Source organism: Gambusia affinis, linkage group LG09 (genome assembly GCF_019740435.1).
Source record: "Gambusia affinis linkage group LG09, SWU_Gaff_1.0, whole genome shotgun sequence".
Classification (NCBI taxonomy): domain Eukaryota; kingdom Metazoa; phylum Chordata; class Actinopteri; order Cyprinodontiformes; family Poeciliidae; genus Gambusia; species Gambusia affinis.
In genome coordinates this window covers 35,544-63,279 of record NC_057876.1, presented here as the reverse complement: position 1 = coordinate 63,279, position 27,736 = coordinate 35,544, and the positions used below count along the sequence as shown (strand labels likewise).

Below are 27,736 nucleotides of genomic sequence, written 5' to 3'. Positions count from 1 at the left end.
CACCACAGTGTGCCTGTTAGAACGCTCCAGGCCACATTCATCGTAGGTTTTTGGTGGAACGATTCAGAACGAGGCTCTAATATGGCCACTAGACAAATCTCGTGTTTCTCCCATATGTGCTTTTTTCTGTTACTTCTGTTTAAAGCGCTACAACCGGTTCTCGCTGCCCGCCCGTTACTTGTGTTTTTGCTCGACGGCTTTCGTTATGACTATATAGATGAACTACATAAACTTCCGGGGTTTTGCGAGCTCGTGGAGAGAGGAGTGAAAGTGGACTACATGACTCCAGATTTTCCGAGTCTGTCGTACCCAAATTACTATTCCTTAATGACAGGTAAGCAATCAAGCCTTCAGTCACGTTACCTGTTCACAAACCGTTTGGTACCATATTATAAATTAAATAAGCATCATTTTCCTGTACAGCCTAAATGCCTTTGTGGTAGTGTAAATTTTGATTTTCACAACTATAATATGTTGTGAAATTATTTAAGTCCCAGCAATGATAATATTTTAACATACATTTGAAGCAATCTGTAGCAGACTGAGAGGCATAGCATTCTGTTATCCATACTCAAAAAGGACTTTGGCCTTTGAAAATTTTGCAATCACTAATAATTATTTTGTGACTATGGAGTTTATGCTCCTCATAGACAACAGTGCCAATAAGTTGTCCAGCAAGTAGTTGAGTAGTGTAAAGATATTCTTTGACAATATTCAATGACGAGTAAACATTATTTTGAGAACTGTCTATCAAACTTTCTTCAAATGTATCAAATCATTTTCTTCTTGTGAGGAAATGAAGCAGGTGCATAATAGGTGTATATATACAGTTAAAGTTTCTAATTGGGGCTAATAATTTTGATCTCAAGTTTAGATTTTTAATTTTTATTTCTCAAGTGCTGTTAAACAGATCAATGCTTTTTTTCAGTACAACTTTTTCAAACATTAAGTTCATTTATATAGCGCCAATTCAAGGCACTTTGCAAAAAAACCATTTCAATTCATTCACACATACATTCCAATTGATTCTAGTTATCAAACAGTACAGTATGCTCAGTTAATTATTCAAATTAAATTAAGAAGTTTCTAACTAAGGAAACTCAGCAGATTGCATTGAGTGACTTCTTTGCTGAGCATGCATGTAGTGCAGAGAAAAAACATTCTTTTAAGAGGAAGAAACCTTCAGCAGAACCAGAACCAGACCCTGGCTCAGTACAAGCAGTCATCTGCTACAACCGACTTGGGGTTTGAGAAGACAGAGCAGAATGCACAAGAAGAAACAGATGAACTGATGTAGGATTATTTTTTTATGTTCATGAAAGTAAAAAATTAACCACATGAGATGTTGCTACGTTAACATCCCTGTTGGTGATCTTTTCAATAAGGTATCATAGCCAAACAGAATTTCAGACCAGCTGCAGCTTCTATGGAAAGAAAAATAACTGAGCGAAAACCAAAACTTAACAATTGAAATAGCACAAAATAATGCAAATTGGAGAGTAGAAGAGGAAAGTGATATAATGGTCAGTTTGTCTTCCAGTAGCCTAAGCCTATTGCAGCGTATCTACTGACTTTATGAAAAAGAAGGGTTTTAAGTCTAGTTTTGAAAGTAGACGACAGGAGAGGAGCCGGATACCTAAAGGATCTGCCTCCCTCATTCTACTTTTTGAAATTCTAGGGAGCAGCAGTAAATCTGCAGATAAGGCTTTAACTCCTACTGGTTTTACCCTGGAACCCCAAAATGCCCCTTTTTGAGTCTTTTATTATATTTTTTATTTGCTTTTTGAACAGCTTAGAACAGACAAAACAAAACCTAGGCTCAGCACAACATAGATGTTCACAGTTAAGACAGGGTGCAACACAAATGCATACATATACAGCTCTGGAAAAAAATTAAGAGACCACTTAAAATGATCTGTTTCTATGACTTTTCTTTTTATAGATATATTTTTGAATAAAATGAACATTGTTCTTTTATTCTATGTATTACTCACAACATGTCTCTGAAGTACCAAGCACATTTTTTTTATTTATTTGCAGAAAATGAGAAATGATCAAAACCAAAAAAATGCCGTGCATTCAGACCTCAAAGAAAACAAGTTCATATTAATTTTAGAAACAACAATACTCAGGAAGAGTTCAGGAATCAATATTTGGTGGAATAACCATGAGGTTTTCAATGGGGTTCAGTGCAGTGATTTCTTAATTTCTTCCAGAGCTGTATTTACATTCACGGTTAATCTATCATAATGCTGTTTAGTATGGATGCAACAGTAGAATTTGTGAAACGGGGATAAGTAATCCAAATGCACAAAAATGATCCCTTTGTGTAATGGGACAATGGGACATGTTAAAGGGCTGGACAGTGGTGCAGTTGGTAGAGCTGTTACCTTGCAACAAGAAGGTCCTGGGTTCGATTCCCGGCCCGGGGTCTTTCTGCATGGTGGGTTCTCCCCGGGTTCTCCGGCTTCCTCCCACAGTCCAAAAACATGACTGTCAGGTTAATTGGTCTCTCTAAATTCTCCCTAGGTGTGAGTGTGTGTGTGAATATTTGTTTGTCTTGTATGTCTCTGTGTTGCCCTGCGACAGACTGGTGACCTGTCCAGGGTGACCCCGCCTCTCGCCCAGAATGCAGCTGGAGATGGGCACCAGCAACCCTCCCGATCCCATTAGGGATGAAGGGTGTATAGAAAATGGATGGATGGATGGACAAGTTAAATATTCTAAAGGAAAAAGTTCCTTGATGAAGTTTGTGCCAATATGTCTTGGAAGGAGGTTTATCTCTGACCCATGACAAAAAGATGTTCTTACAGTCAGAGTAGGTGAGAATATCAGACAATCTGCCAGGACTAGGATAAGTTAAGGCACTTTGAACTTCTCTTTAGGTTAAAAAAAGTATCCTGAATACTGAGAAGCTAAGCAGAAACATACAACATTTAAATTTCAAGGCCATTTTTAACTCAAGTCCTAGTGACACTTATTTACTTCCATACACACTCTTACAAAACACTGTCATTCTCACAGTCCTCCGGCCTTTACTCTTCAGGATCATCAAGTATGTCGGCTATTCAAAGAAGTACACCAGAAAAAAATCACCTGGCCTGGATGGAGTACTTGGGAAAGTAGTGAAAGCTTGTGCTTAGCAGCTAGCAGAGGTCCTCACTAAGATTTTCAGCCAAATGTCAGTTCCTGTCTCAAGTCAACAACCATCATGAAAAACATCTGCCATACACAGCCTTAATAATTACAGACCTATTGCAGGGCTTCCTCCAGAAAACTTGCTAAGCCCAGTGATTGGGGCACCGAGGTCCACATGCAAAGGCATTAAAAGATGTTCACTTGACAGGAAATGTAAAAATATTACTGAGTAACTATATCTGAAGGGAAAACATCACCAGTGAAATGTTATTTACACCCACAATTAGTCTTAAAAACCACTAATCAAAAAATACAATTATGATGAATATCGGTTATTTGCACTTCTGTTTAATCAAAATGAAGTCAGTGGCTCCATAAGGCTCCCCAGGGCTTCAGGGGAAACATAAATTCTACTATTTTAATTGAAATTGAAAATTATTGAATTTTTTTATTGTTTTGCAGGTAAAATGCTGTGAATTATAAATTATTGAAATTATTTATTGAAATTTTCAATGCTGCTAAATTTGATTTATTGGTTTCAGCAAAGAATTATTAATCATTTAAAACTGGCTAACATTTAAATTTAAGATTTTAAGGAGCTGACAAGTTTACTTTGTAAAAGTTCAAAGAACAATATTCATAGTTAGATTGTTTTGTTACCATAGCTACAATCAGATGCTGTGAGTTTAATCTTTTAGTTTGAGCTCTGCTTGTTCATAAATACAAATTAATAAACTGCAATGATAACTTATTGCTTTTTAGGTTGGCCAATTAAACTACTCCCACTCTCCCTGATTAAATCTAACACAGAAGCTGTTAGAAGTGCTGATGTTTTTAAAACAAGAGGGGCTCTTGAGTCAAATTCTGTTCAAGGCCTCATGCAGCCTTGGACCGGCCCTGCAAGATGAGTTAAATCTGCTGCACTGCGTGCAGAGTTGTGCAACAAACAGGAGATTTAATTTAATGCTGCTGATATGGCTTTAGCTCTTCTATTTTGTGTCTGTTGAGTTTTTAATAAGAGTCACAGAAAATGTTTTGGTTGCTGGAGTTGAGTTTTTCAGATCTCCAGCGCGCATTAACTCTGGTCGACTTAGCGGACAAAGCATTTGATATGGTTTGATGCTTCATGTAATCGGAAAAACAATAATAGAAATAGTAACAAAATAATATAAAACTAGCATGACTACGAGAAGAGCGCGAAAGCTCCTCACCCTCCATGATGAGGTTAGCGCTTGTTCGTTAACCACTAAAGCACCTGTCAACTGACAACACATGAACTTTACAGGGAAGAGAGCCACAAGCTGGGCAGCGTGTTGAGATGTGAACGCCGTACGCAATTGTTTGTTCACAATTACAAATCATTCTCAACACACAGCTCTGAAAGCGCGACTACAAGTTATTCCTGTGGTTCACATAGAGCTTCACAACCAGAGCTAATGTGGTGGTTTTAAACTCCGAACTTGAATTCTGCAAAGAAACATAATTCTTCACAGGGGGTTGATGTAAATATCCATACAGGTCAGTCTGGGTCCAGTTTGACTGAAAGGAGGAGTGCGCCATCCACGCTGAGGTACACTTTAGACACTAGACACAGGCGACGCGCCGGGTCGAGGGGCGACAGCTGTGTGACTGGTCCACTCTCCCAGCTTTAAATGCAATCTTTTAGAAATAAATATGGTCCGCGAGTGAAACTCTCAGAACAACAGAGATTTGAAAAAAATGAAATAAAAATTTGATTTGATGAATTTTTCCAAATTAATTTATCTAAAAATAGAAACAAGCAAGTTTCTTGGAGTTCACATCTCTGAGAGCTTCTACTGGTCAGAAAACACAACATCAGTGTTGAAGAAGGCCTAATAACACCTACAATGTTTGCGTCTGCTTTGAAAAAAACATCTGGAACAACAGCTGCTGGTGTCCTTCTATGTTTCCACTGTTGAGTGGGTTCTAGCATCCTGCATCACAATATGGTACTCTAGCTGCTCTGCTGCTGACAGCAAAATGCGGCAGAGGATCCTCAGGTTAGCTGACAAAATCATATACTGCCAAATGCCCCCCGTCCAGAAAACCTCCAGCTCTCGATGTTTCTCCAGAGTCCAGAGCATCTTGAAAGTCTGTCACCATCTTGTTAATCTTGTTGCACTGCTAATGACAATAAATCTAAACTACAGACCATATTTTAATTCAATTTGATGTTATGTTTTTCCTATATTTTTTGCGGAGTACTTTTATTTGTGAAAGGTGCTATACAAATAAAATCTTACTGACTCTTTTCTCCCCCCCACTGCATCTTATTTACAGTTTGTTAAATCTGTCGGAAAAAAAATATAATTTGAGAGACACTTTCAACATCCATGCTCAAGTGGCAGGTTCTTAAGCAGTTGTAGCCCCTATGCACTGTTAAAATGAATAGTAGAATGTCCATGATTTTATTGTTTTTGATTTAGTGAGTAGTTTTGTGAGATTTGAAATAATCCATTTTAAAACTTTACAATACTATTATTTTTCAGGCCGTCACTGTGAGACCCATCAGATGATTGGAAATTACATGTGGGATGAAGTCTTAGACAAAGAGTTCCTTATTGGAACCAATTCTGATAGTCGGTTGCCTCTTTGGTGGAATGGATCAGAACCTCTCTGGGTCACCATGCAAAACCTGGGAAAGAAAGTTTTCATGTACTTCTGGCCTGGTGAGTGTACACTGTAAACTTAAGGACTCCTTAACACTTTTGATAACATTTCTTCAACTGCAGCTGAAAGATTGTCTGAAAAGTAATCCATTGTTATAGCTTCTTTTTTGTGACTTTGTTGGATCTTATTTATTTTTCGTTCAGATTGTTGTAAATAACTAGTCTTTATTAGTCTTTATTATTAACTAGTCCCAGGTTATTAGGGTTACCCTAATCATTATTAGGTTAACACTATTACATAATAATTATGTAATAGTTACTGAAGGCTTTATTTATATAAATAAATAAACCTGGTCTTCTTTGTTACGGAGCCCTCTACGGGACAAGGGGAAAAATTTTTCTTTTCTGTTCTCTCTTAGGCCTGTCACGATAGCAAATTTTGTTGAACGATTAATTGTCTCAAAAAACTATTGCGATAGACATAGTATTGTTTGAAGACCTTTTTACACAGATTTAATGGAAATGACGTAATAATGCATGCAATTTTCTGCCAAAGATAGATACACTTTATTTTAAAAAGAACACCCAACACTGGAACTGATAAACAAAATAAACAAAACAACCAAAAATAAAAATAAAATTGATTCTCAGTCTCCATTAACAAAAATGTACTTGAATAAAAACGAAATAACATAAAGCCAAAGTGTAAATAAATACTGCATTCAACCAAAAGAGTGCAGATTATAAAGTCTGTTTACCATATTGCCCTTCAGTAATCATTAGATTTAAATAGAGAAGATGGGCACATCGACTACCTGATGCAATAAAACTTTGATCGTTCTAAGATTGTGGCTTGTGATCATCCTGTAGTGTGTGTGGTGTGTTACGCTAGATCGTTGTGGCGCTCCGATCTAAATCAGGGGTTTTCCCAGCTTGGATTGTTAACGCAGCCTGTTGAATATGAGAGGTAGCCAATCAGAAAGCGCAGAAAGCGCAGATTCTCCTCCTGCTTTCTGAGGGGAAATTACCGAGGGGAATCCCAAACAGCTGAAACGGCGCAACCTGAAGTCCAGCGGACATTGGAGATAATATGTGGAAACAACATTAATGTTTATAAAACATTTTGTACAAAGAATATAGAAATGACGAGGGGAGGAGTTGAAGCGAAATTGCTACCAGTTGATGAACCCGGTAACTTTTCAGCTGTTCTTCGTTAACGTGACATAAATAGATTCTGTTAAAGGAAGAATATTTTAAGTTAGCTTAATTTTGGAAAAAAGCTTGGCTCTCTCTTCCTTATGGTCCCAGATACCGGGCTCTTCCGGCGGGCGGCGTGTGGCAGCAAGGAACAACGATGCGTGATGACGTCACAGAGTTACAGAGTTTAATCTCAAGGCAAGCAACGTATGAGTTAACAAGAAAACTGCAGAGATATACATTCTTTACCTGAGACAAAAGAAATAGAAGAGGAAAAATAGTGAAAGAGACAAAGACATGTCTTTGGAGAAAGCTGGTGCCAAAAAGGCAAAATAGTGGCAGCTATCTGAATTATTATTACTGAGCACGGACTTTTATTCTGGAGGTGTGTCTTAACTTTTTAATGTATTCCGAAAGGCGTACCTCTGTTTTAACCAACCAGGCGCTCCCCTGGACACTCAGAAAAACTTAGACCTCCCCTTAATTTCACGCCAAGATCAAAGGGCACTTTTGTCTCCGATAGGACAAAAGAGCAAGAAGCTTTATCCTGGCCCCATGGGCCTCTAGGGCCACCTGAGCAAATAGAACCTTAACATAAGACTTCACATATACCTGTGAATTTTGGAGTGTCTCCTTCACACTGTTAAACTCAGTAATTTAGTTTAAGGAAAGATTACCTTCACAAAACCTAGTTTTTGCTCATCTGCACTCAGCATCTCCAAAGATTTGAATCTTTGCCTTATCACATAAATCCTGAACAATTTTCTAATACTAAACAACACATTTTCATTCAAACAATTTCCATTTGATTCAGATATTATCATAGATAGTACAATTTTCAAATACATTCAGCATTCACCATTCTAAACTTAGATAATGCACTTTGGTTAAAAACTTGCTATTAATACTTAGAAAAATGTCTTAGAAATTAAATGTTAATGATCTCAACATTCTATGTTGTATTTAGTTTAAACCATGCCAGATGTGGTTCTGGAAGACCTTTGATGTTCTGTGAACCATACAGGGTTCTGTCCTGCAGGCAATCTAATTTTATGGCTTCCTGGGCCCTGATAACACAGCAGGAGCCTCACAGAGAGATCCCCTTTTTATCTGCATTTGGTTCCTGTTTCTGAATACTTACCGATAGAGTAGTTTAGTTTTAAATCCTTAACCCAAATTTGTTCAAAATTAAGAAATTTGTTCAAAATAAGAATGTTCATTATAGTTTTTTTTCACATGGCGTAAGATTAACTGTATTAGCACTAAAAATAATCATTTTTCCGTAACAGTTCTAATGATTTTCATTCAGTCAGGACGTTACGCTGACACTAGAGCCACATGCACTGCAGGTAGATTGTAGTAAAGCATTAATTAATGCCTGGTTTTAAATTAGTTAGCTGGACTTGGAGCCATTATGTTGTGCCCACTGTTGGCACATCGAACCCGATCGAACCGCCTACCTAGGATTTCTGTCGGCTAATGTGTGGTCTCAGATTTTGAAAATGGGCCGACAATCGACCGAAAGCACCAAGATGGTGTCGTGTGAACTGGACATTACACTAAGGAAATGAGGAAGGGAGGGTCAGTGGAGAGCAGCGGAGTTGAGCCTTTTTTCATTTAGCGTCATCAACAGAAAGAGAAAAAGGCTGGAAGAGACGATAAAGGCGATAATTAAAATGACGTAGATAGTTTTAATTTATCGTACGATTAATCGATTTTTCGTTTATCACGACAGGCCTATTCTCTCACAAAACTTTTGCGTTCCCTCGCAATATGCTTACTACAATATTTCAACTGTATACACATTTAAAGACCCTCAATGTTTATTCTTAGCTCTTTAGTGCAAAATACTGATTGAAAACTGATTTATTCACTGCATGTTTCTGTCTGTGTAAGTTTGAGATGGAACTACATATCAAAACATCTCTTTAAACCATCGAGATTACCAATACAAAAGACACACAATCAAAACTGTCAGATGACTTATTACCCCGTGATAATGACTCAAAAATAGTTTGTATGTATCTTTTCTTTCTTGCCTACTCATGAAAAGTTTCTATTTATCAGGTTTGTGGTGCATTTCTATCCTAAAGAAAAATATATATACTTCAGATATTTCACAACGAGATATTAATGTAAATGGAAAAACCGCAAGTGAGGCTTCTATTACAACAGAAAGTAGGATGGCCACCATAAGAAAGGCTTACAGCTAGGCCTGTTGCGATAAACAATAAATCAAGTAATCTTACAATGAATTAAAACTATTGACTTCATTTTAATTATCAGCTATATCGTCTCTTCCGGCCTTTTTCTCTTTCTGTTGATGACACTGAACAAAAAAAGGCTCAACTCCGCTGCTCTCCACTGACCCTCCCTTCCACATTTCCTTAGTGTAATGCCCAGTTCACACTACACCATCTTAGAGCTGTCAGCCGATTGTCGGCCCATTTTCAAAACCTGAGAGATCGCACATTAGCCGACGGAAATCCTAGGTATACCGGTTTGATCAGGTTCGATCGGGTTCGATCATGCTGTGTGGTGTCCAACATGGGGACAACATAATGGCTCCAAGTCCAGTTAACTCATTTTAAAACCAGGCATTAATCAATGCTTTACTACAATCTACCTGCAATGCATGTGGCTCTAGTGTCAGCGTAACGTCCTGACTGAATGAAAATCATTAGAATCTATTTATGTCATGTTAACAAAGAACAGCTGAAAAGTTACCAGGTTCATCAACTGCGGTACCAATTTCGATCCAACTCCTCCCCTTGTCATTTCTATATTCTTCGCACAAAATTTTGAATAAATATTAATGTTGTTTCCACATATCATTTCCAATGGACCTTACCAACCTCTGCCCACAACTGACCTAGAAAATTCCACATGGCCGCAAGTCTCAATCAAAGCCTGGCGGCGCCTTGTTTCTATGTAAACATGGCGTCTTCCACATCGACTGATTCTCTGCAGTGTATTTCTGACTCGATTAGTGCATCATTTCTACCGGATTTTCACAACATATCAGCTACTACAATGGACAGAGGAACTAAGAAGTTCATGTCATCTTTTTTGGATGAGACCAGGTGTTTGAGCCTCACGATGCCTCCAACATTGTGCACGTCACAGCAAAATGCTTTCACTCGACAAGGCAAATGACAGATCTACACACCCGCTACGTCAATATAGCTGTGGACAAGATCACTGATACGTATTATTCTTGCAAGGCTGGGTAAGTCGGGCATTTATCGTTTGTAGGTTACTTTTGAAGTCAGTGGGTAATTCCTGTGGTTTGTTGGTAAATGTTTGAGTGAGCCTGGTACACTGTACTTGGTGCTATAGTGGCTAACATGAGTAATAGTTTAGTCCAAAGCCTTTTCTGCTAAAATAAAATCTTTAGTGTGTGTCAGATACAGGACACATTGCATATTGATCTGTTTAGCTAACATAAGACTGTGTAGCAGACAGGCTACAAGGTGTAGAAGTTGTATCAGTGCTGCCATTATGCTGTACTTAGCTAACCGGACCATTTTGCTGTATTGTTCTCTGTAACACTGTCCCACAGTGTGATCAGCTCCTGCACCCCACCACAGTGAGTTTGCATAATAAATTCCCAGACTGCCTCTTGATTCTCTGGCATGTTTAGCTAGGGTGACCAGATTTGGGTTTCTGAAAAAGAGGACGCTTTTTTTTTTTGTTGGGGGGAGGCGGGGGGTACTTCATAACCCCCCCTCCTCCCCCCCCAAAAAAATGTAATAAAATAAATAAATATATATATATATATATATATATATATATATATTGTGTCTCGTTACTGACCTTATACTGCTTAACAGTATGGAAAGCAAAGCTGCCTTCTGCTGCAGTGACGGCTGCTCTGTCTGACTTTGTCACAAAGAAATCTGTGACTTTAGCCGAAGAGCTTTCGCCTCTGGCTGCTTTCGCGTGCTTTGCTGAATTCATGTGCACTTGCAGGTCGTTGGCACCTTTATTTGCCACAGACACATTAGTGCCTACCTTACACATCAAACACTCTGCCTCATAGGGATCACGACCTTGACGAAAGCACGGGAATCTTTTCTTTAATTCCTCCGTAAACGTTCACTTTCGTTTCGGCATTTTTGCCGTAGAATTGGCGGACACACATGTGTTATCGCCTGTGTTATGGTCCGTCCAGTAAACCACAGGGACAAAGGCATAAAAAGAATAAATTCTATTTATTTAAAGCAACAGTTTTAGCCGTGACAGATTTCAAGGGGAACACTTCTGGATACTTTGTTGCGTAATCAGTGATAACCAACATAAATCAGTTACCTGATTTGCTCTTCTCCACTGGACCCACAACATCCATGCCCAAACGTTCAAATGGTGTATTTATAATAGGAAGAGGCTGAAGAGGTGCTCTCACTGCAAATCTGTTGGATGTTTTTTGACACTGAGGACAACTCCTGCAAAAATTGGCAACATCCTTTTGTAATCCAGGCCAGTAAAAACACCGTTGGATTCGGGCTATTGTTTTATGTTTCCCCAGGTGGCCAGCCCAGGGAATTGAATGGCCCAAAGTTAATACTGGTTTTCTGGCTTTTCTAGGCAACACAAGCTGCTGTACTTCCCCATGTCTCCTATAGAGGATGCCATTTTGCATGTGAAATTCCTCTGCAGTTCCACCTTCTTCCACTCTCTTAATAAGGTCAGCCAGACTTCTATCCTGGTGCTGCAGCTCACTAATATTATCAGGGATTTCAAAGTCTAGCTGTACCTCAGGTTCAGGTAACACAGGAGAGGCCATGGTATGTTTGAATTTTTCCCGCTTGCGCTGTGCACGAGACTTCCGTTCTTTAGTTTGACCCTCTTCAATCTCAGCCCCATAAAATGGCAAGGCCCTTAGGCTGGGTTCATCTTCCCCAGAGGTCTTTGCCTGGGACCGTGTGAGCACAAAGTTGCACATTTTAGAAGCATTTATTAGGTCAGTGAGAACTGGAAGATCATTCCCCAAGACAACAGGAAAAGATAATTTATCCATAACACCCACATTTAACAAGTAAACATGTCCTTGCACTCTCATATAAATGTCTGCTGTTGGATATTGTTTTTCATCCCCATGAACACAGCAGATGGGTATTGTTTCAGAGGTGCAAATACTATGTGGTGGGACATACCTGCGATGTACCAATGACTGGGTGCTTCCTGTGTCAATCAGGCCTTTGACCTTCTGCCCATCTATCTCCACAATAGTCTGCATCAGTGGCTGGTTTTGTCTGTTCAATACATGATTTTCTCTGGGTACAAAACACATCTGAGAAAGTTTTGCAGGATTTTGAGGACACATGGGCTTTGTATGGCCCTCCTACCCACATAAATAACAGATGGGTTTTTTCAAAGATTTTGTTTGATTGGGGAAAAAACATTTTTCTTTTCCAGACTGCTTACTCACATTTCCAGTTTGATTGGTGTTACCCAAACCCGGAATAAACTCTCTTTTTGCAGCTCTAAAAGCCCACGATTGAGTCGTCCTACGGGCCGCCACAAAAGCATCTGCCAAGGAAACTGCTTCTGCTGCATCTTTTGGGTTTCGTTCCTTAATCCAAACTTGGAGTTCTGGAGACAACATTCGGAAATACTGTTCAAGAATTATGACATCATTCACTTCTTCAACAGTCTTACCTTGGGGCTGAACCCATTTCCCATACAGTTCTTTAAGTCTCACATATAGCTCCTTGGGGGACTCATTTGGCTCCACATAAAGAGAGCGGAACCTCTGTCGGTAAGTCTCGCTGTTAATTTCATATTTCTGTAAAATAGCAGCTTTAGCATTATTATAGTCCATTGATTCATCCCTATCCATGTGTACATATGCACTCCTGGCTTTACCAGTCAATAATGGAATCAATTGAAATGCCCAGTCCTTTTTTGGCCATCTGCACACACAAGCTATCCTTTCAAAAGTTATAAGGAAATGTTCAATATCATCCTCCTCACTTAGCTTTTGCAGTTTTGGTTCTTTAAACAAACGTGTAGCAACTGAGTCACCTGGCTTGCCAGTAGACGGTGCAGGTGCTGGTGATGAGCAATCATCATCATCATCATCATCCCTCAAGCCTGGAGAAGAGGGGGCGTGGTCTTGCACAAAAGGCCTCAGGCCTGCAGACGACTGGGCCTGAAACTCCTCTTGAAACAAACTGAACTGTTGTTGGAAAACCTTAAACCGATGATCTTGACGGGCCATCTCCTTCTCCCATTGTACCTCTCTAGCTTTCTGTTGTCCAATGTGGGCCTGCAGGATCCCAACCAAGTCAGATATGGTCGGCTCTCTCCCCTCGTCAACCTCTTCACCAGCTGCACCACACTGCTCCTGCTCTGTGCCCGCTTCCTTGTCTGATGGAGCTGACTTGCCTTTACCACCTCTGGCTCCTCTCATGGTTTAGGGTTTTCTTCTTTGTGGGTTTTATTTTTTTTCAAAAGAATCAAAAATATGTCCTTGTCCTTAACTGGAGGATCCCACTTCTGACACCAATTGTTACGGTCCGTCCAGTAAACCACAGGGACAAAGGCATAAAAAGAATAAATTCTATTTATTTTCCTATTATTTCTTCAAAAAAAGAACCTCAAATTCCAAAATATGACAAAAATGGGCCCAAAAGAAAACAATTAAAGCATACCTAACTCAGGATAACAAACCAAAACTGACCTCCTACAATGAACACACAGGGGAATTTAAACACAAAGGCTAGCCTACACACACACACAAGAAGGGGTGGGAGATGAGGCAAAGACAAACAATGTATAAACATAAACAATTAATTTAAACCAACCTATTTTAACTACAACACCATAACAAACACAAATCAAACCTAACATCAAAATATGTAAGGACCTTTGCTATAACTAGAGAGAGGAAAGTTCTTCAACATCAGGTCTCCTGCTCCCAGCAGCCTGATGGTTTGTTCCACTTCCTGGTTTGCCTTTCAACCAGTCTTCTCCCTCAGCCAGTCCTTCAACTCAGCAAAACAAAATAATTAATAATTACAATAAACAAAAGGTATTTACTAAATGTGTGCACCCATAATAGTAAACAACCTAAAACAATAAACACATAAACAAATGAAATTATAAATGTATGGCATGAAACATTAAAATAAATACTAACACTGGGTTAATTGTGGAGGAACCTCCACAGCCTGTCACACTTAAGGTTTAACTAGTCTAGCGGCCGGTGTACAAGTCAACTGAGCTATCTTTACTTTTCCCACACACACTCACACACATAATGTAACGTGATTGGATTTGGGGAGAAGGGCGTGACTAATTTACCATACAAAGAAACCTGGAATGGAGTAGTGGAACGGAGTGGCAATGTAATCACAATGCACTGTAAGCTATGTAATGTGTTTTGAGGCAGTTGACCAAAATTCCCCCCGGACATTTTTTAGGTCTGAAAAGTAGGACATGTCCGGGAAAAAGAGGACGTCTGGTCACCCTAGTTTAGCAAATCATATAATTTTGACTCACAAAAACTCAGTACAGATGAATTCATTTATAATTTTAATGAAATTTGTATAGAGGTTTTGGACTCAGCAGCCCCGTTTAGGCTGAAGCGTTATAAGCCAATGGCACAACCCTCGTTAGACAACACACACGCTCATTTAATCAGCGTTAAACGTTGTTTCCTTAAACTGTCACAAACCACACATGCTTTTTATCACGATGAAATCTCTTATTTGTCCTTGTGACAGAAATGTTGCTATGCCCTCGTCCAATCTTTGTGAAAACTTCCTGACATTTTTCAGAAACAGAACCTCTGATCTTAGATCACATCCTCTTTCTAGTGTGGATCCAGTGGCTCCACCCATTTGCCATGCGATTTTTGCAAGTTTTGAGCCCGTGTCCCTTAGTAAATTGACTAAAATTGCTAAAATTTTAAGTCTTAAAGCCTTCTTCATGCCCTCTAGACACCATTCCCAGTTGTTTGCTCATAGATGTCATTACTGTATTGGTGCATGTATTGCTAAAATGGTAAATGCTGCTTTGATGTCTGGATGTTTTCCTACCACTTTTACTTTTAGATCTGTCTGCTGCTTTTGATACTGTGGATGACAGTATTTTTTGACCTGTCTGGAGTCACTTGTTGGAGGTACAGCACTAAATTGGTTCCGGTGTTCTGTTTATCTGTGCTACCCGTAAATCCGTCCTACCTTGTGGTAATGCGTGTGCGAACATCGATGCTACCTCACATACTGCTTACTCAGCAGATTTCTTATAAATACGTCCTACCTGTGGAAGTTTTTGTTTCATGTTTTACTTTATCAAAGATCACAATAAGCTTTATTTAATTTATTTTATACCTGGCTTTCATTAAGCTGCTGTATTACTTCATGATTTTAGTTTACATGACAAGACGCTTGTAAATATATTTATAAATGGGTTTAGTTTGCCGTCTGCAATGTCGTTACTCTAAACAAGTTATTATCTGGCGATTAATCAAGACAAAATACATTGTTTTGTGGGCTGTTTTTTTCTCTATACTTTAAAATATTTTATTTAATAACACTCTTTATTACTAAACCTTGCTAAATTGATGTTGGTAGCGATACTATGTGAGATTGAAGCTGTGTAATAGCCATGTAATATTATTGTACATGAATCATATCCTATCATTTCAGGTGCACAGTAACCTGTGCAGATCCGTAGACACATTGTGGCTGTGCTGCATTTTATCACGTCTGTCATACAACATATTAATGCGCAAAAAAAGAGTTGTTGTGATCTGTGTTCTTTTTGCCTTGTATCTGCTGCCTCTGGGTTGTATTTTTATAAAGCACAAAGTATCTTTTCATTGTTTTGCAGGTAAAAGATAACAGGTGCAATGATTTCCTGTACTTGTTTTTAGGCTGTGAAGTGGAAATTCTGAATGTCCGTCCAGCGTTCTGTAAAGAATACGTTAACAGTCCATCAAAAGAAGATCTTATAGATTCAATAACCAGTTCACTTGCTGCCTTGAGGTAAGAAGACATTTTTTCAAACATAATATCTTATAAATTAGCATATTATAAAATAAAATATGTAGGTCTTTACATCTACTTGAAAGTTTGTGAGCCCCCCAAACATGGTTATTGTTTTCTAAAGAAAAATTATTATAATCATGTGAAATAAACATCCAAATCTCAAATTGTAAAGCAGACCTTCCAAATAAGGGAAACAAATAAAAAAAATCTACATGTTTTCATTATTTATTCAACAAAAGTATTTTATCTCTCAAAAAACAGCAAATCTGCCAATTGCAAAAGTATGTGAACTCTTCCAGTTAAACCAGGGGTCCCCAAACTCGGTCCTCGAGGGCCGGCCTCCTGCACGTTTTAGTTCTCTCCTTGGTTTAACGCACCTGAATCAGATGATGGCTCGTTAGAAGGCCTAAGACAGGGGTGTCAAGCTCCAGTCCTCAAGGGCCGGTGTCCTGCAGTTTTTAGATGTGCCACAGGTACAAAACACTGGAATGAAATGGCTTAATTACCTCCTCCTTGTGTAGATCAGTTCTCCAGAGCCTTGCTAATGACCTAATTATCCTATTCAGGTGTGGTGCAGTGGAGGCATATCTAAAAGTTGCAGGACAGCGGCCCTTGAGGACTGCAGTTTGACACCCCTGGCCTAAGAAGAACATTGACAATGCTGAAAAGGTTGTTGGTGCCACCAGAGAGAGAACTAAAACGTGCTGGATGCCGGCCCTTGAGGACCAAGTTTGGTGACCCCTGAGTAAAACGTTGTGGCAGCTCCTTTTGCAGCCATTACTTCAACTAGACATCTTCTGTAACCACAGAGTGTCTCACATCTGCTTTTTGGGATTTTTGTCCACTCTTCCTTGCAGAACTCTACCAGTTGAGTGAGGTTGGAGGGACATCTGGCATGTACTGCCCCTTTCAGATCTTGCCACAGCATTTCTATAGGATTGAGATCCAGACTTTGACTGGGCCAATCCAGAGTGCGAATCTTCTTTCTCTTAAGCCATTCTTTGGTATTTTTGCTGGAATGCTTTGGGTCGTTGTCTTATCCATTTCTGTCCCAGCTTCAACTCCCTGACTGATGGCAGGAGATTCTGGTCAAGAATTTGTTGATAGTCCTGGGAATTGATGGTTCCCTGTATTATATGGAGTCGCCCAGGTCCGGAGGCAGAAAAGCAGGCCCAGACTTTCACCGTTCCACCACCATGCTTCACTGTTGGGAGGAGGTTCATCTCTTTAAATGCAGTGTTTACTTTTCTCCAAACATGGCGCCTGTGATTGTGGCCAAATAATTCAATTTTGGACTCATCCGTCCAGAGAATGGACTTCCAGAAAGCCTCTGGTTTGTCCAAGTGCTCTTTGGCAAATTTTAAATGGGCAGATTTGTTCTTTCTTGAGAGCAGAGGCTTCCTTCTAGCAACTCTCCCAGGAATGCCATGTCTATTGAGATTTTGCCCGATTGTAGACGCATGTACATTTATCCCAGAAGCTGACAGAGAGTCTGCAACTCTCTAGAGGTGATGCGTGGGTTGGCCTTTACCTGGATTATTATTTTTCTGGTGCTTCTTTGTATGAGTTTTGATGGCCATCCACTTCTGGGCAGAGTTGCGGTGATGCCTAGTGCCCTCCATTTGTAAATGATTTGTCTCACAGTGGATGGATGAAGCTGGAATCTTTTGGAGATCGTCTTATAGCTTTCCCCAGACCGATGGGCAGTCACCGCCTTCTTCCTGATGTCCTCAGATGTCTCCTTTCCTCTCGGCATTGTGGATCTGGTCTATATGCCTTGACACAACAGTGGTTTGGCTGGTTTCCTCCCCTTTTAACCAGTGCACCTCAAAACCTTTCCCAAAGATGTCTCATTTGAATGGTCTGCTTAACTGATTACTCGAGCACTCAAGCATCTGAGTCTTTTACCTGATTGTCTTTACCAGTGCAGCTGTGGTTCATTTACTTTTTCAGATGCTCTGATTCCATGTTTCATTTAGTCTGCTTGCAATTCACATATTTCCCTCAAAACAAGGAAATGGAATCGATGAACATAAACCTGACATTTCATATACAAAAACTGGTAATGAGAAAATAAGAAAGTCATGGTTAAAAATAAGAAAAATCTAAACTACTCAACTAGTTCACAAACTTTCAAGCAGCACTATATATATATATATATATATATATATATATATATATATATATATATATATATATATATATTATACACACACAAACACATCAGCTCAGTTGGCTGTTTGAATCAACTGCTGTAGGAAGGGCCTTCATTATGAGGGTGCTACATATAGCGTGCCTTGTGAAAGTATTTGGCCCACTTGAACTTTTCAACCTTTTGCCGCTTGTCATTCTTCAAACATTAAGTTCTAAAATTGTTATTATTTTGTGAAGAATCAACAAGTGGGAGACAATCATGAGGATGCAATATTATTCGGTCCCTTTACTTTCAGTTAAGCAAAATCACTCCAGAAGTTCAGTGAGGGTCTCCAGTGTTGTCCTAAATGACTGATGATGATAATTAGAATCCACCTGTGTGTAATCAAGTCCCCATATAAATGCACCTTCTCTGTGATGGTCTCAGTGTTGTGTTTAAAGCGCAGAGAGCATCATGAAGACCAAGGAACACACCAGGCAGGTCCGAGATACTGTTGTGGAGAAGCGGGATTTCTCAAGCTTTAAACATCTTAAGGAACTGTCCAAGTGATCATATTGAAATGGATGGAGTATCAGACCACTGCAAATATACCAAGACCTGGCTGTCCTTCTAAACTTTCATCTCAAACAAGGAGAAGAAAGATCAGAGATGCAGCCAAGAAGCCCTTGATCACTCTGAAAGTGTCTGTCAACAATCAGTCGTACACATCTATATGTTTGAAGCCTGAAAAGTGCCAAAAGGCTGAAAAGTTCAAGGGGACTGAATACTTTTGCAAGTCAGTGCAAATAAATATTTTTTCTGTGGCTTCAATCCCATATTTCTGCCTTTTCCCCTCTTCTTTCTTAAAATTGCATATTCAAAGATGCAAGTTCAATCAAGCCTTAGAAATTCCCAAAAAGTCAACACAATGAATAATTTTATTGGGCATTTAGTCCAGCACTGGGGCAGAATGATGAAATTAAAGTCAAAAGTTTTCTCTGCAGCCAAACCATTTCTGTCCTTTGGGCCCGAAAACACAGAAATGCTGCATTTACAGGAACAACTACAAAAATAAATAGAAATAGTTTTTCTAACTTCTACATCTGACCTACATTTTTATTCACAGACAAGTGTTGAAAATAAAGTATTTTTGACCATAATCTGATAGTTAGAGGGCATAGAACCCTCAGTCCCCTCCCCTTTAGTGTTAGACCAAGGGTAGCAAGACTAATGCTGAATAGTTATATTTAGCTAAATATTATTGTTGAGGGGCACAACAATAGTGTGTTGTGCCCCTCAACACACAGAAAAATGTGGAAAAAAAATGGAGAAAATTGTGGGAAAAAGAAAAAAAATCCCTTCAAAAAAAGAGCACTTGGGGTATCAAGGAGAAAAGGGGCAGGGTCTCAAACCCCCAGCCCCGCCCTCCCCGGCACATGCTTGAGGCTCTGTATGTATTGCTTCATTTGTTTTAATAGATATTTATTCAATACTATTGTTTGGAGATTTATTATAATATACCTTTGTTTATTTGTGTTTTTTTTTTTTCTTAGTTCAGGAAAAGCAGACATGGCAGCTGTTTACTATGAGAAAATAGATGTGGAAGGACATCACTTTGGTCCAGAGTCTCCTCAGGTGAAAACAGCTGTGCAACACCTTGATCTCACCATGCAGATTCTGAACCAAAAAATCAAGGTAATAACATCACCATTGTTTTTGTAGGTTTTTACCTTTATATGTTTATCTATGTACTTGTTGTCTGTTTCTTTTTGGTAAGTCTAGTGTCAAGACTGTTCATTTCAGTTAATGCTTTCAAAACTTAATCCCTGTACTATGCCACTTTATTTAAGAAATGAACTTGTTTAACTTTTTTCCTTCTGGGAACCACTGGGGTTCTTACAGGCATCTGGTGTGAGTTTCATGTCAATATGAATGTTAAATAAGAGTGTGTGTGTGTGTGTGTGTGTGTGTGTGTGTGTGTGTGTCTATATATACATATACAGAACAGACCAAACGTTTGGACACACCTTCTAATGGAATTCTATCATATGTATATATATTCTTTATAATTTTTCTTTCAGGACAGCAACCTGGAGAATCAGCTAAATGTCATGTTATTTTCAGACCACGGTATGACAAAGATCCAGTGGATGGAGAAGGTGATAGAACTGGACAAATATATAGACATGTCAGACATTGTGAAGATAATGGATAGAGGACCAGTAGTAAGCCTGTGGCCTAAAAATACAACATACCAAAAGGTAACCCTGTGTCACTTTTTTCTTTAACTTTGTATAAATGTTGCAATTTTGTGGTCTCAGAGCTTTGATAGAGAGCATCAGTTTACATGTAATAATGTCATAAAAATAAGGACCACAACAAACATGCAAATTAACTTACTCTACAAATCCACCAGAATTGACAGGCTGACAAGGAAGGAATTAAGAATGCTGGCTCTGTTCTCAGGACTTTGTGGTACAAACTTTGTACTTGGGTCCCAGATTAAGAATTTACTACACAAAAAAATAGCTAAATAATAAAATAAAATAAACAAATGAACAATAAAGTAATTTATTTGAGATGTATATATACATATATGTTATGTGTCTGTGTGTAAATCTGAGGTGAAGCTGTATTCAGTGCAGTTTGAGTTCAGCAGTCTGATGGCTGAACGGTAGAAACTGTTCCTCAGCCTGGTGGTTTTGCTCTGGATGCTTCTCAGCCTCCTGCCTGAGGGGAGCAGCTGGAACAGTGTGTGTGCAGGAAGGGTGGAGTCCTTCATGATGAGGAGCGCCCTCAAGTGACGTCTCATGTGTAACACCGGCGTCACAAACGAACAATGGAGGGAAAAGAGAGATGCACATTTTCTAGCTGATGGATGAATTTTTCATTGAGCAATCAATTACTTTTTCAAAGTATCTATACTCTCATGATGGCAAACTGTCGCAAAAAAATATCTTTTTCCATTTCCTCTAGAACAAAATAGGTTTAATAAGCATAGTGACTGTTATTCCAGGACAGAACACTTTATCATTTGCCTCTGGTGGGGTGTTCTACTGCAGCTGATAACCTAATCATAACCTAACCGCTACCCTTATAGTGTGTAAATAATTAAAGAAATATTGCAAAATAAAAAGTCCTCACCTGTTCTCCTTTCTGGTTCTATTATAATGACGATGATTTTTATATTTTCACACCCTGAAGCTCCACTTGGCTCTTCTATCTCCTCTTTGACCAACTCTTTTCATAATAAAATTGTTTAATTTATTTAAGTAATAACAAGTTAATGCATATTTCAGTAAACTAACTGAAGACCTCCCCTGAGCTTCCTTAGTCTCTTCACCTCTCTTCAACAGCATCGCTACTCTAGCACTGCCATCCAGTGTTATACATGTTGATAAATAAAGGATCAAGTGTTGTGTAGCCATTGCTCACACTGGTTTTACACTTTAAACAACAAAAAGTGGCTCATTTTGCTGCTGTTTCAGTCTCATTGTGATGAGAAATAAAGCATTGTGGCTAGAGAAGCTAACTTTTAGATGAAATTAGCAGTAAAACATTGGAACATTCCAGAATTACGAGTTAACCAAAAATATTTGGTTATGAGAGTAAACTGATAAGATGCTATAAACAAGCAATATTCATGGCAACATTCCCGACAGACCGTTTTACCTCATGCTAAAGGAGTTTCTGACTCTTTGCTGTCTCCTGCCTCTGTGGAGCGCTGTGTTGAGGGTGCTGTGTTGCACCTACATAGTAATAAAATTCAAAATCAAGTAGTTTTTGCAACTGTGCTGAATTTCATGTGTGAAACAAATGCATATGTTTGGGACAAATGCTCCTGTCTCTTATATTGGGGGTAACCCTAACCCTAACCCTCCCACCTGGTTCCTATGCCTATGATTGCATGTAACATTTCTGTTTTCTAAGGAGTAGCCATTTCAGAGTTGCTTTATAAAATTAGTTCTTTGAAGTTGTAAATGTTTCTATTTGTGTATATTACCAGGTCTATGCTGCCTTGAGCCAGGTCCACAACATGCGTGTCTATTCCAGGCAGGAAATTCCTGAAAGGTTCCTTTACAAAAAAGGGAACTTTGTTTCCTCTCTCACTTTGGTTGCTGAACCAGGCTGGTTTATCACTAAGGTATGAAATAAAATTATATCAACATATGTAATTTTTTAAAAAGTGGATATTGAACAAGAAGTCTATTCCATCTTTAAGTTTTAATATAATAAAAGTTTGTCTTCTAAAAGGGGATAAAGAGTTATTTTATGATATATTTATTTTTTATTTAGTTTTATTCACAAATACTGCTTTCTAAAAGTAACCTAAATTTTTAAAGTGAAATAATTTTAAGAAAATGCTTAAATGTTGCAACATTACAAAAGCCCAATCTTCATACTAATATTGTAATATCTTAATTTAAAATTTTAAAATTGTCTTGCATTTGTGACATTTTTTTAACTTTCCTCACAGTTAGTTTGTGACTATTCTTTATTTCTTCTTTTTTCTGCGTAGTTTATCCTATCAAACTTTTTTATTACTGTGTGTCTTGTCATGCTATTGCCATAAATCCGCCTTTTAACTCAAAACGTCAGCTGCAGCAATAAATTGTGGGTAATAGATTTTGCATTTCCTTAAAAATGTGGACTTTGTGTAAGCGCAGAAATGGTACCCAAAATGGGTGGAGCGAATGGCGGATGTGGAGAATGTGGGACACACTACGACCTCTAACCTTCAACATGAAGGAGCATTTGAAGGAAACAAGGGCAGAACGAAGGTGGGAGTGCATTGATCCTCATCCCGGCCGCTTCACTCTCAGCTGCGAACCGCTCCAGCGAGAGCTGCAGATCACAACCTGATGAAGCCAACAATCGTATCTCTGCTTTTTGCAGAGATACGGTCCTAAGGCCACCAAAATGGATCCCCTCAACACCTTGGCTGCACCTAGAAATTCTGTCCAAAAAAGTAATGAACAGAATCGGTGACAAAGTGCAGCCCTGGCGGAGTCCAACTATCACCAGAAACGAACCCGACTTACTGCCGGCAATGCGGACCAGATTCTGACACCGGTCATAACCATATCAAGGAGCCTGGTGCCTCATACACCCGGAGAACCCCCCACAGGGCTCCCCGAGGGACACGGTCGAACGCCTTTTCCAAGTCCACAAAACACATGTAGATTGGTTGGGTGAACTCCCATGCACCCTCCAGGACCCTGCTGAGGGTCGTGTTCCACGACCAGGATGAAAACCACACTGCTCTTCCTGAATCCGAGGTTCAACTATCCGACGGATCTTCCTCTCCAGAACCCCCGAATAGACCTTGCCAGGGAGGCTTAAGAGTGTGACCCCCCCTGTTATTGGAGCACACCCTACGGTCCCCCTTTTTGAACAGGGGGACCACCACCCCAGTCTGCCAATCCAGGGGAACTGCCCCTGATATCCATGTGATATTGAAGAGTCGCGTCAGCCAACACAACCCTACCCGAAGGTGTCCACCAACGGATTCGAGGGTTGCCGCCGCAACAGGCACCGACAAACTTGCGGCCACAGCTCTGATAGGCCGCCTCAACAATGGAGGCATGGAACATGGTCCACTCAGACTCCATGTCCCCCACTTCCCCCGGGACGTGTTCGAAGTTCTGCCGGAGATGGTAGTTAAAGCTCCGTCTCACAGGGGATTCTGCCAGACGTTCCCAGCAGACCCTCACAACACGTTTGGGCCTGACAGGTCTGACCGGCATCCTCCCCCACCAGCGGAGCCAATTCACCACCAGGTAGTGGTCAGTGGACAGCTCTGCACCTCTCTTCACCCGAGTGTCCAAGACATACGGCCACAGATCCGATGAAACGATGACAAAGTTGATCATCGAACTGCGGCCTATGGTGTCCTGGTGCCAAGTGCATATATGGACACCCTTATGCTTGAACATGGTGTTCGTTATGGACAATCCATGAAGGGCAGAGAAGTCCAACAACAGAACACCACTCGAGTTCAGATCGGGGGGGCTGTTCCTCCCCCGGTGACCCGCATCCGGGCGAGGGAACACCAAGTCCAAAGGTCTTTTCCATCATAGGGGTCTTCAGGCTCCACTTTGTCTGGCCCCTCACCTAGGACCTGTCTGCCTTGGGTGACCCTACTAGGGGCAGGAAGCCCCAGACAGCAGAGCTCCCAGGATCATTGGGACACTCAAACCCCTCCACCACGATAAGGTGGCAGCCCAAGGAGAGGGAAAAAAACATCTTGTTTCATATTTTTTTTCATGATACCAGAGTGGTATCATGTATTCTGCACATACATTCTGTAAATATTATTACGCAACATGCTGTGTACTTTGTCTGAAAACTTGTTATGTCTCATGTCATCAGTATTTGTTGGTGTTCTCTGCAGAACAAGACAACATTACCCTACTGGAAAAACGACTCAGGAGAGGCATCAGCTTGGCAAAATGGCTGGCATGGGTATGATAACGAGTTCCTTGACATGAGAGGCTTTTTCTTGGCGGTGGGACCAGGTAAATTAATTTTAAATGTTAATATGGCATTTTGTTTTATTTGTGATCTAGTGACACCTTTTTTACATCACTTTTAAGTGTAACACACTTAAAAGTAACAAAACCCTAACAAAACCAGTAACAAAAGATACATTTGCCTAAAAGAGATAAAAGTACAAGATTTCCTACAATATAAGAGAAAAAATAACTTCAGGATTGAGATGACAGTTAGCTCTTTTAAGAAAACTTGACTGCTCCATCTTTTTGCTTGAGTGATGATATAAAGAGGGAGATGGACAGACTGACTTGGGCTTTTTCTGCTGTAATGCCAGCACAGAAAAGAGCCAAGCCAAAAACCAAAGCTCTTGATTATCATTCCATCTGCATTCCAGAATGCATATGTCATGGTCCTGAACCTTGACCCCATATGTCATGGTTTAGGACCATGAACTTGAACCTCCTTCATTCAGAAAGCCCTCAAAGTAAAACCACTTCTTCTGTCCTCCAAAGGTGTCGATTCAGATTTCATATTAGGGTCCAGTGGACCCAAATATAAGTAGTAACCGGTCACAACTCAGAGTTGTGACTAGAAAGACTCAAGAGTTGTGACAGGTTATCCTCTAGAAAAATAAAGGAAATCCTGGGTTACTCTGACTTATCATATCACAAGAACAACATTAAGTTAAGAGCCTTAAATGTTCAGTTTTTAAATCATATATTTAAATTAAATTAAAAATGAGAATTATTACTTGTATTGCATTTCAGATTTTGCCTTCAAATCATATTTGTTTACTAATGCCTGCAGTTTGAAAATTGTTTGAAAATAGAAAATATATTTAAATCAATTAAAACTCTTTTTGTGTAGTTTAGAGTATCTTTAAATTCTTGCAACTTTTCAAGAAAAAATGTAAGGGTCTGGTGGTTATTTCTTTTGATAGCTTCAGAAAACTGTAATTCTTGTGTTTATGCAAGAATTTAGATGATCACTTTGCAATTAAATTTTCCAATTAATTGGTTTGAAACAGTTGTGTTTAATCTATAGCTGAAGGAATTGATCTTTTCAAAACAGTGAGTGTCTATTTTGCAATTGTAAACACTCTGATTTGACAGGCGCAAATGACCTAAGTAATCTTCTAAACATGGTTCTCAACAATACACTCTTCAATAATTTCATCAACCATTTACTGTTTTACCATTTACCGCTTACCAAAGTAAGATACACTAACTGAATGTCCCTCTGTACTTTATGGACAAAAAGATAGGAAATGGTGAGCAAGAATCAGGCTTTGCAGTTAGACATTTTGACAACACAGTGCACTTTTTACACCAGCCCTGGTGTAAAAAGTGCACTGTGCTCTCAAAATGTCTTACTAACAGAAAAAACATCCTGCCTACCTGTTTAGATGTGCACACAACAAGCTCCATTTTTGGACGTCATGGTCTGGGATTTCTTTGAGAAGGGAGCCCTGGTCTCAGGAGCCTGGAAACCGACTTGGACAAGCCCCAGATGTTGTTTTTGCACCCTTTTTCTGTTCCATGCAACAACCAGGTCCGTTTTACAATTCTGGGACCTGACCTGACCATTACCCCTCAGAGTCACTAGCTTCAAGTATAAAAAAATGTTTAATGCCAGAAATGATAAAATGTTACAAGTCATATGAAAGAAATAGATACAGAGTGACATTCACTGTCCAGTTGGGCTCCACTCGGCGCACATTAAAGATTGTAACACAAGATCTGCTTTTATCTTTTCCCCATTCTGCATCCTCTCTAAGAGGTGTTGGCCTGCTTTGATCAGTTGTTTATGTGTGACTGTCGTTTGTGTGTTTGTTTGGGAGGTGACTGTGGCGTGGTTTTTTTCATGTTGAAAATCTATAAAATCAATAAAAGGATTTACAAAAACAATACAAGATGTATATTTGGAACAGGAAATGTACGGTATGTTGGTGCTTTGTCAGGTTTTTAGGAAAGTGTGTTTAAACTGGAATGATAAAATATAAAGCAGAGACCTAAATATATTTTCTTTTTCTACCCAGACTTCAAGAAGAATGTTCGAGCAGCTCCAATTAGAGCAGTGGATGTCTACAACCTGATGTGCTGGACTTTAGGTGTACATCCTTTGCCTAATAATGGATCTTGGTCTCGAGTTGAGTACCTACTAAATGGCTTTGAAAATCCATTACAGTCTGGAATGCTTTGGACCTTCAGTATGGGTTTGCTGGGAGTACTGTTAGAATTTTACTAGGACTTGCAAATTAATTATCATGTATTGATTTTAGTTGTAATGATCTGCTGTGGACAAGAAGAATTACAAATATAGTTACACTTATATGTCTGACAAGTACATATAAGTACTTGTCAGACATATAAATATATGTAAATATCTGACTATACTGTAATTGTACTTTTAACTTATGTTTCAGTTTACTTCTGTTTTTATTTTGATTAATTTTTAGATTGATAAATACTATGCATTATATAATTTTGATTTGTATTGTTGTTGGTCAATGTTTCTTCCCCTGTTATTTTTTTTTATCTAAGAACATTGTTTTTAGTTTCCATAAATTAATGGACTAATTATATATATAAAAAAACTGTAACATAGAGAACATATGGTTGACCAAAACCATATGTTCATAAAGAGAACATATGGTTGGCCAAAACTCAAGCAACAAAAATGTTTTCCAAAAAACTGAATAACTTCATGTAAAAATGACCTCAGTGTGTTGCTCTCACATTTAGAGATTATTTTGTGACCCTTCTATGAGAATCTGCAGGGAACCATGTGGAACTGAACTGAAAACAGAGGTGCAGTTTTGAAAATTAACAAATAGATAATGGACAAGTTTTGTCAGCAAAGCTGAAATTTGTTGACTGTTACAAAACCATTAATAGGTCCAAATTTGATATAGGTTATAAGACTGAGAGGAAAAGGGGAAAAAAACATTATAAAAACAATTTGATGGCACCCTGTGATTCCAGTCTGAATCACATGGTGCTCTGTTCCACATTTGACTGCTTTTTGTTTTATAACGTACTGTACATTTTTTTTAGAAACACAGTATTTTGGGGTATGTTCCCTTGAGCGTCAATTGTAGGTTGACAACAACCTGTATGCTGTTCATAAACTGCTGAGGTGTG

At 39.2% G+C, this 27,736-nt stretch overlaps 1 protein-coding gene across 1 annotated transcript; it reads left to right on the top strand.

Moving 5' to 3' along the window:
• Positions 1-27,736, top strand: enpp6 (ectonucleotide pyrophosphatase/phosphodiesterase 6). Its single transcript, XM_044126771.1, has 8 exons — positions 1-334; positions 5,649-5,828; positions 15,850-15,961; positions 19,652-19,793; positions 20,180-20,359; positions 22,105-22,242; positions 24,493-24,616; positions 26,632-27,736. Exons 1-8 carry the CDS (start codon positions 82-84, stop codon positions 26,838-26,840), a joined length of 1,338 nt encoding a protein of 445 aa, XP_043982706.1. The 5' UTR covers positions 1-81; the 3' UTR covers positions 26,841-27,736.

Excerpts from the sequence above, each read along its gene's own strand:
- enpp6 (XM_044126771.1), top strand. The coding sequence starts at position 82 with ATGGCCACTAGACAAATCTCGTGTTTCTCCCATATGTGCTTTTTTCTG. Across the intron at positions 19,794-20,179 it reads TTCTGAACCAAAAAATCAAG|GACAGCAACCTGGAGAATCA; the intron begins GTAATAACATCA and ends TTTTTCTTTCAG. Across the intron at positions 20,360-22,104 it reads AAAATACAACATACCAAAAG|GTCTATGCTGCCTTGAGCCA; the intron begins GTAACCCTGTGT and ends GTATATTACCAG.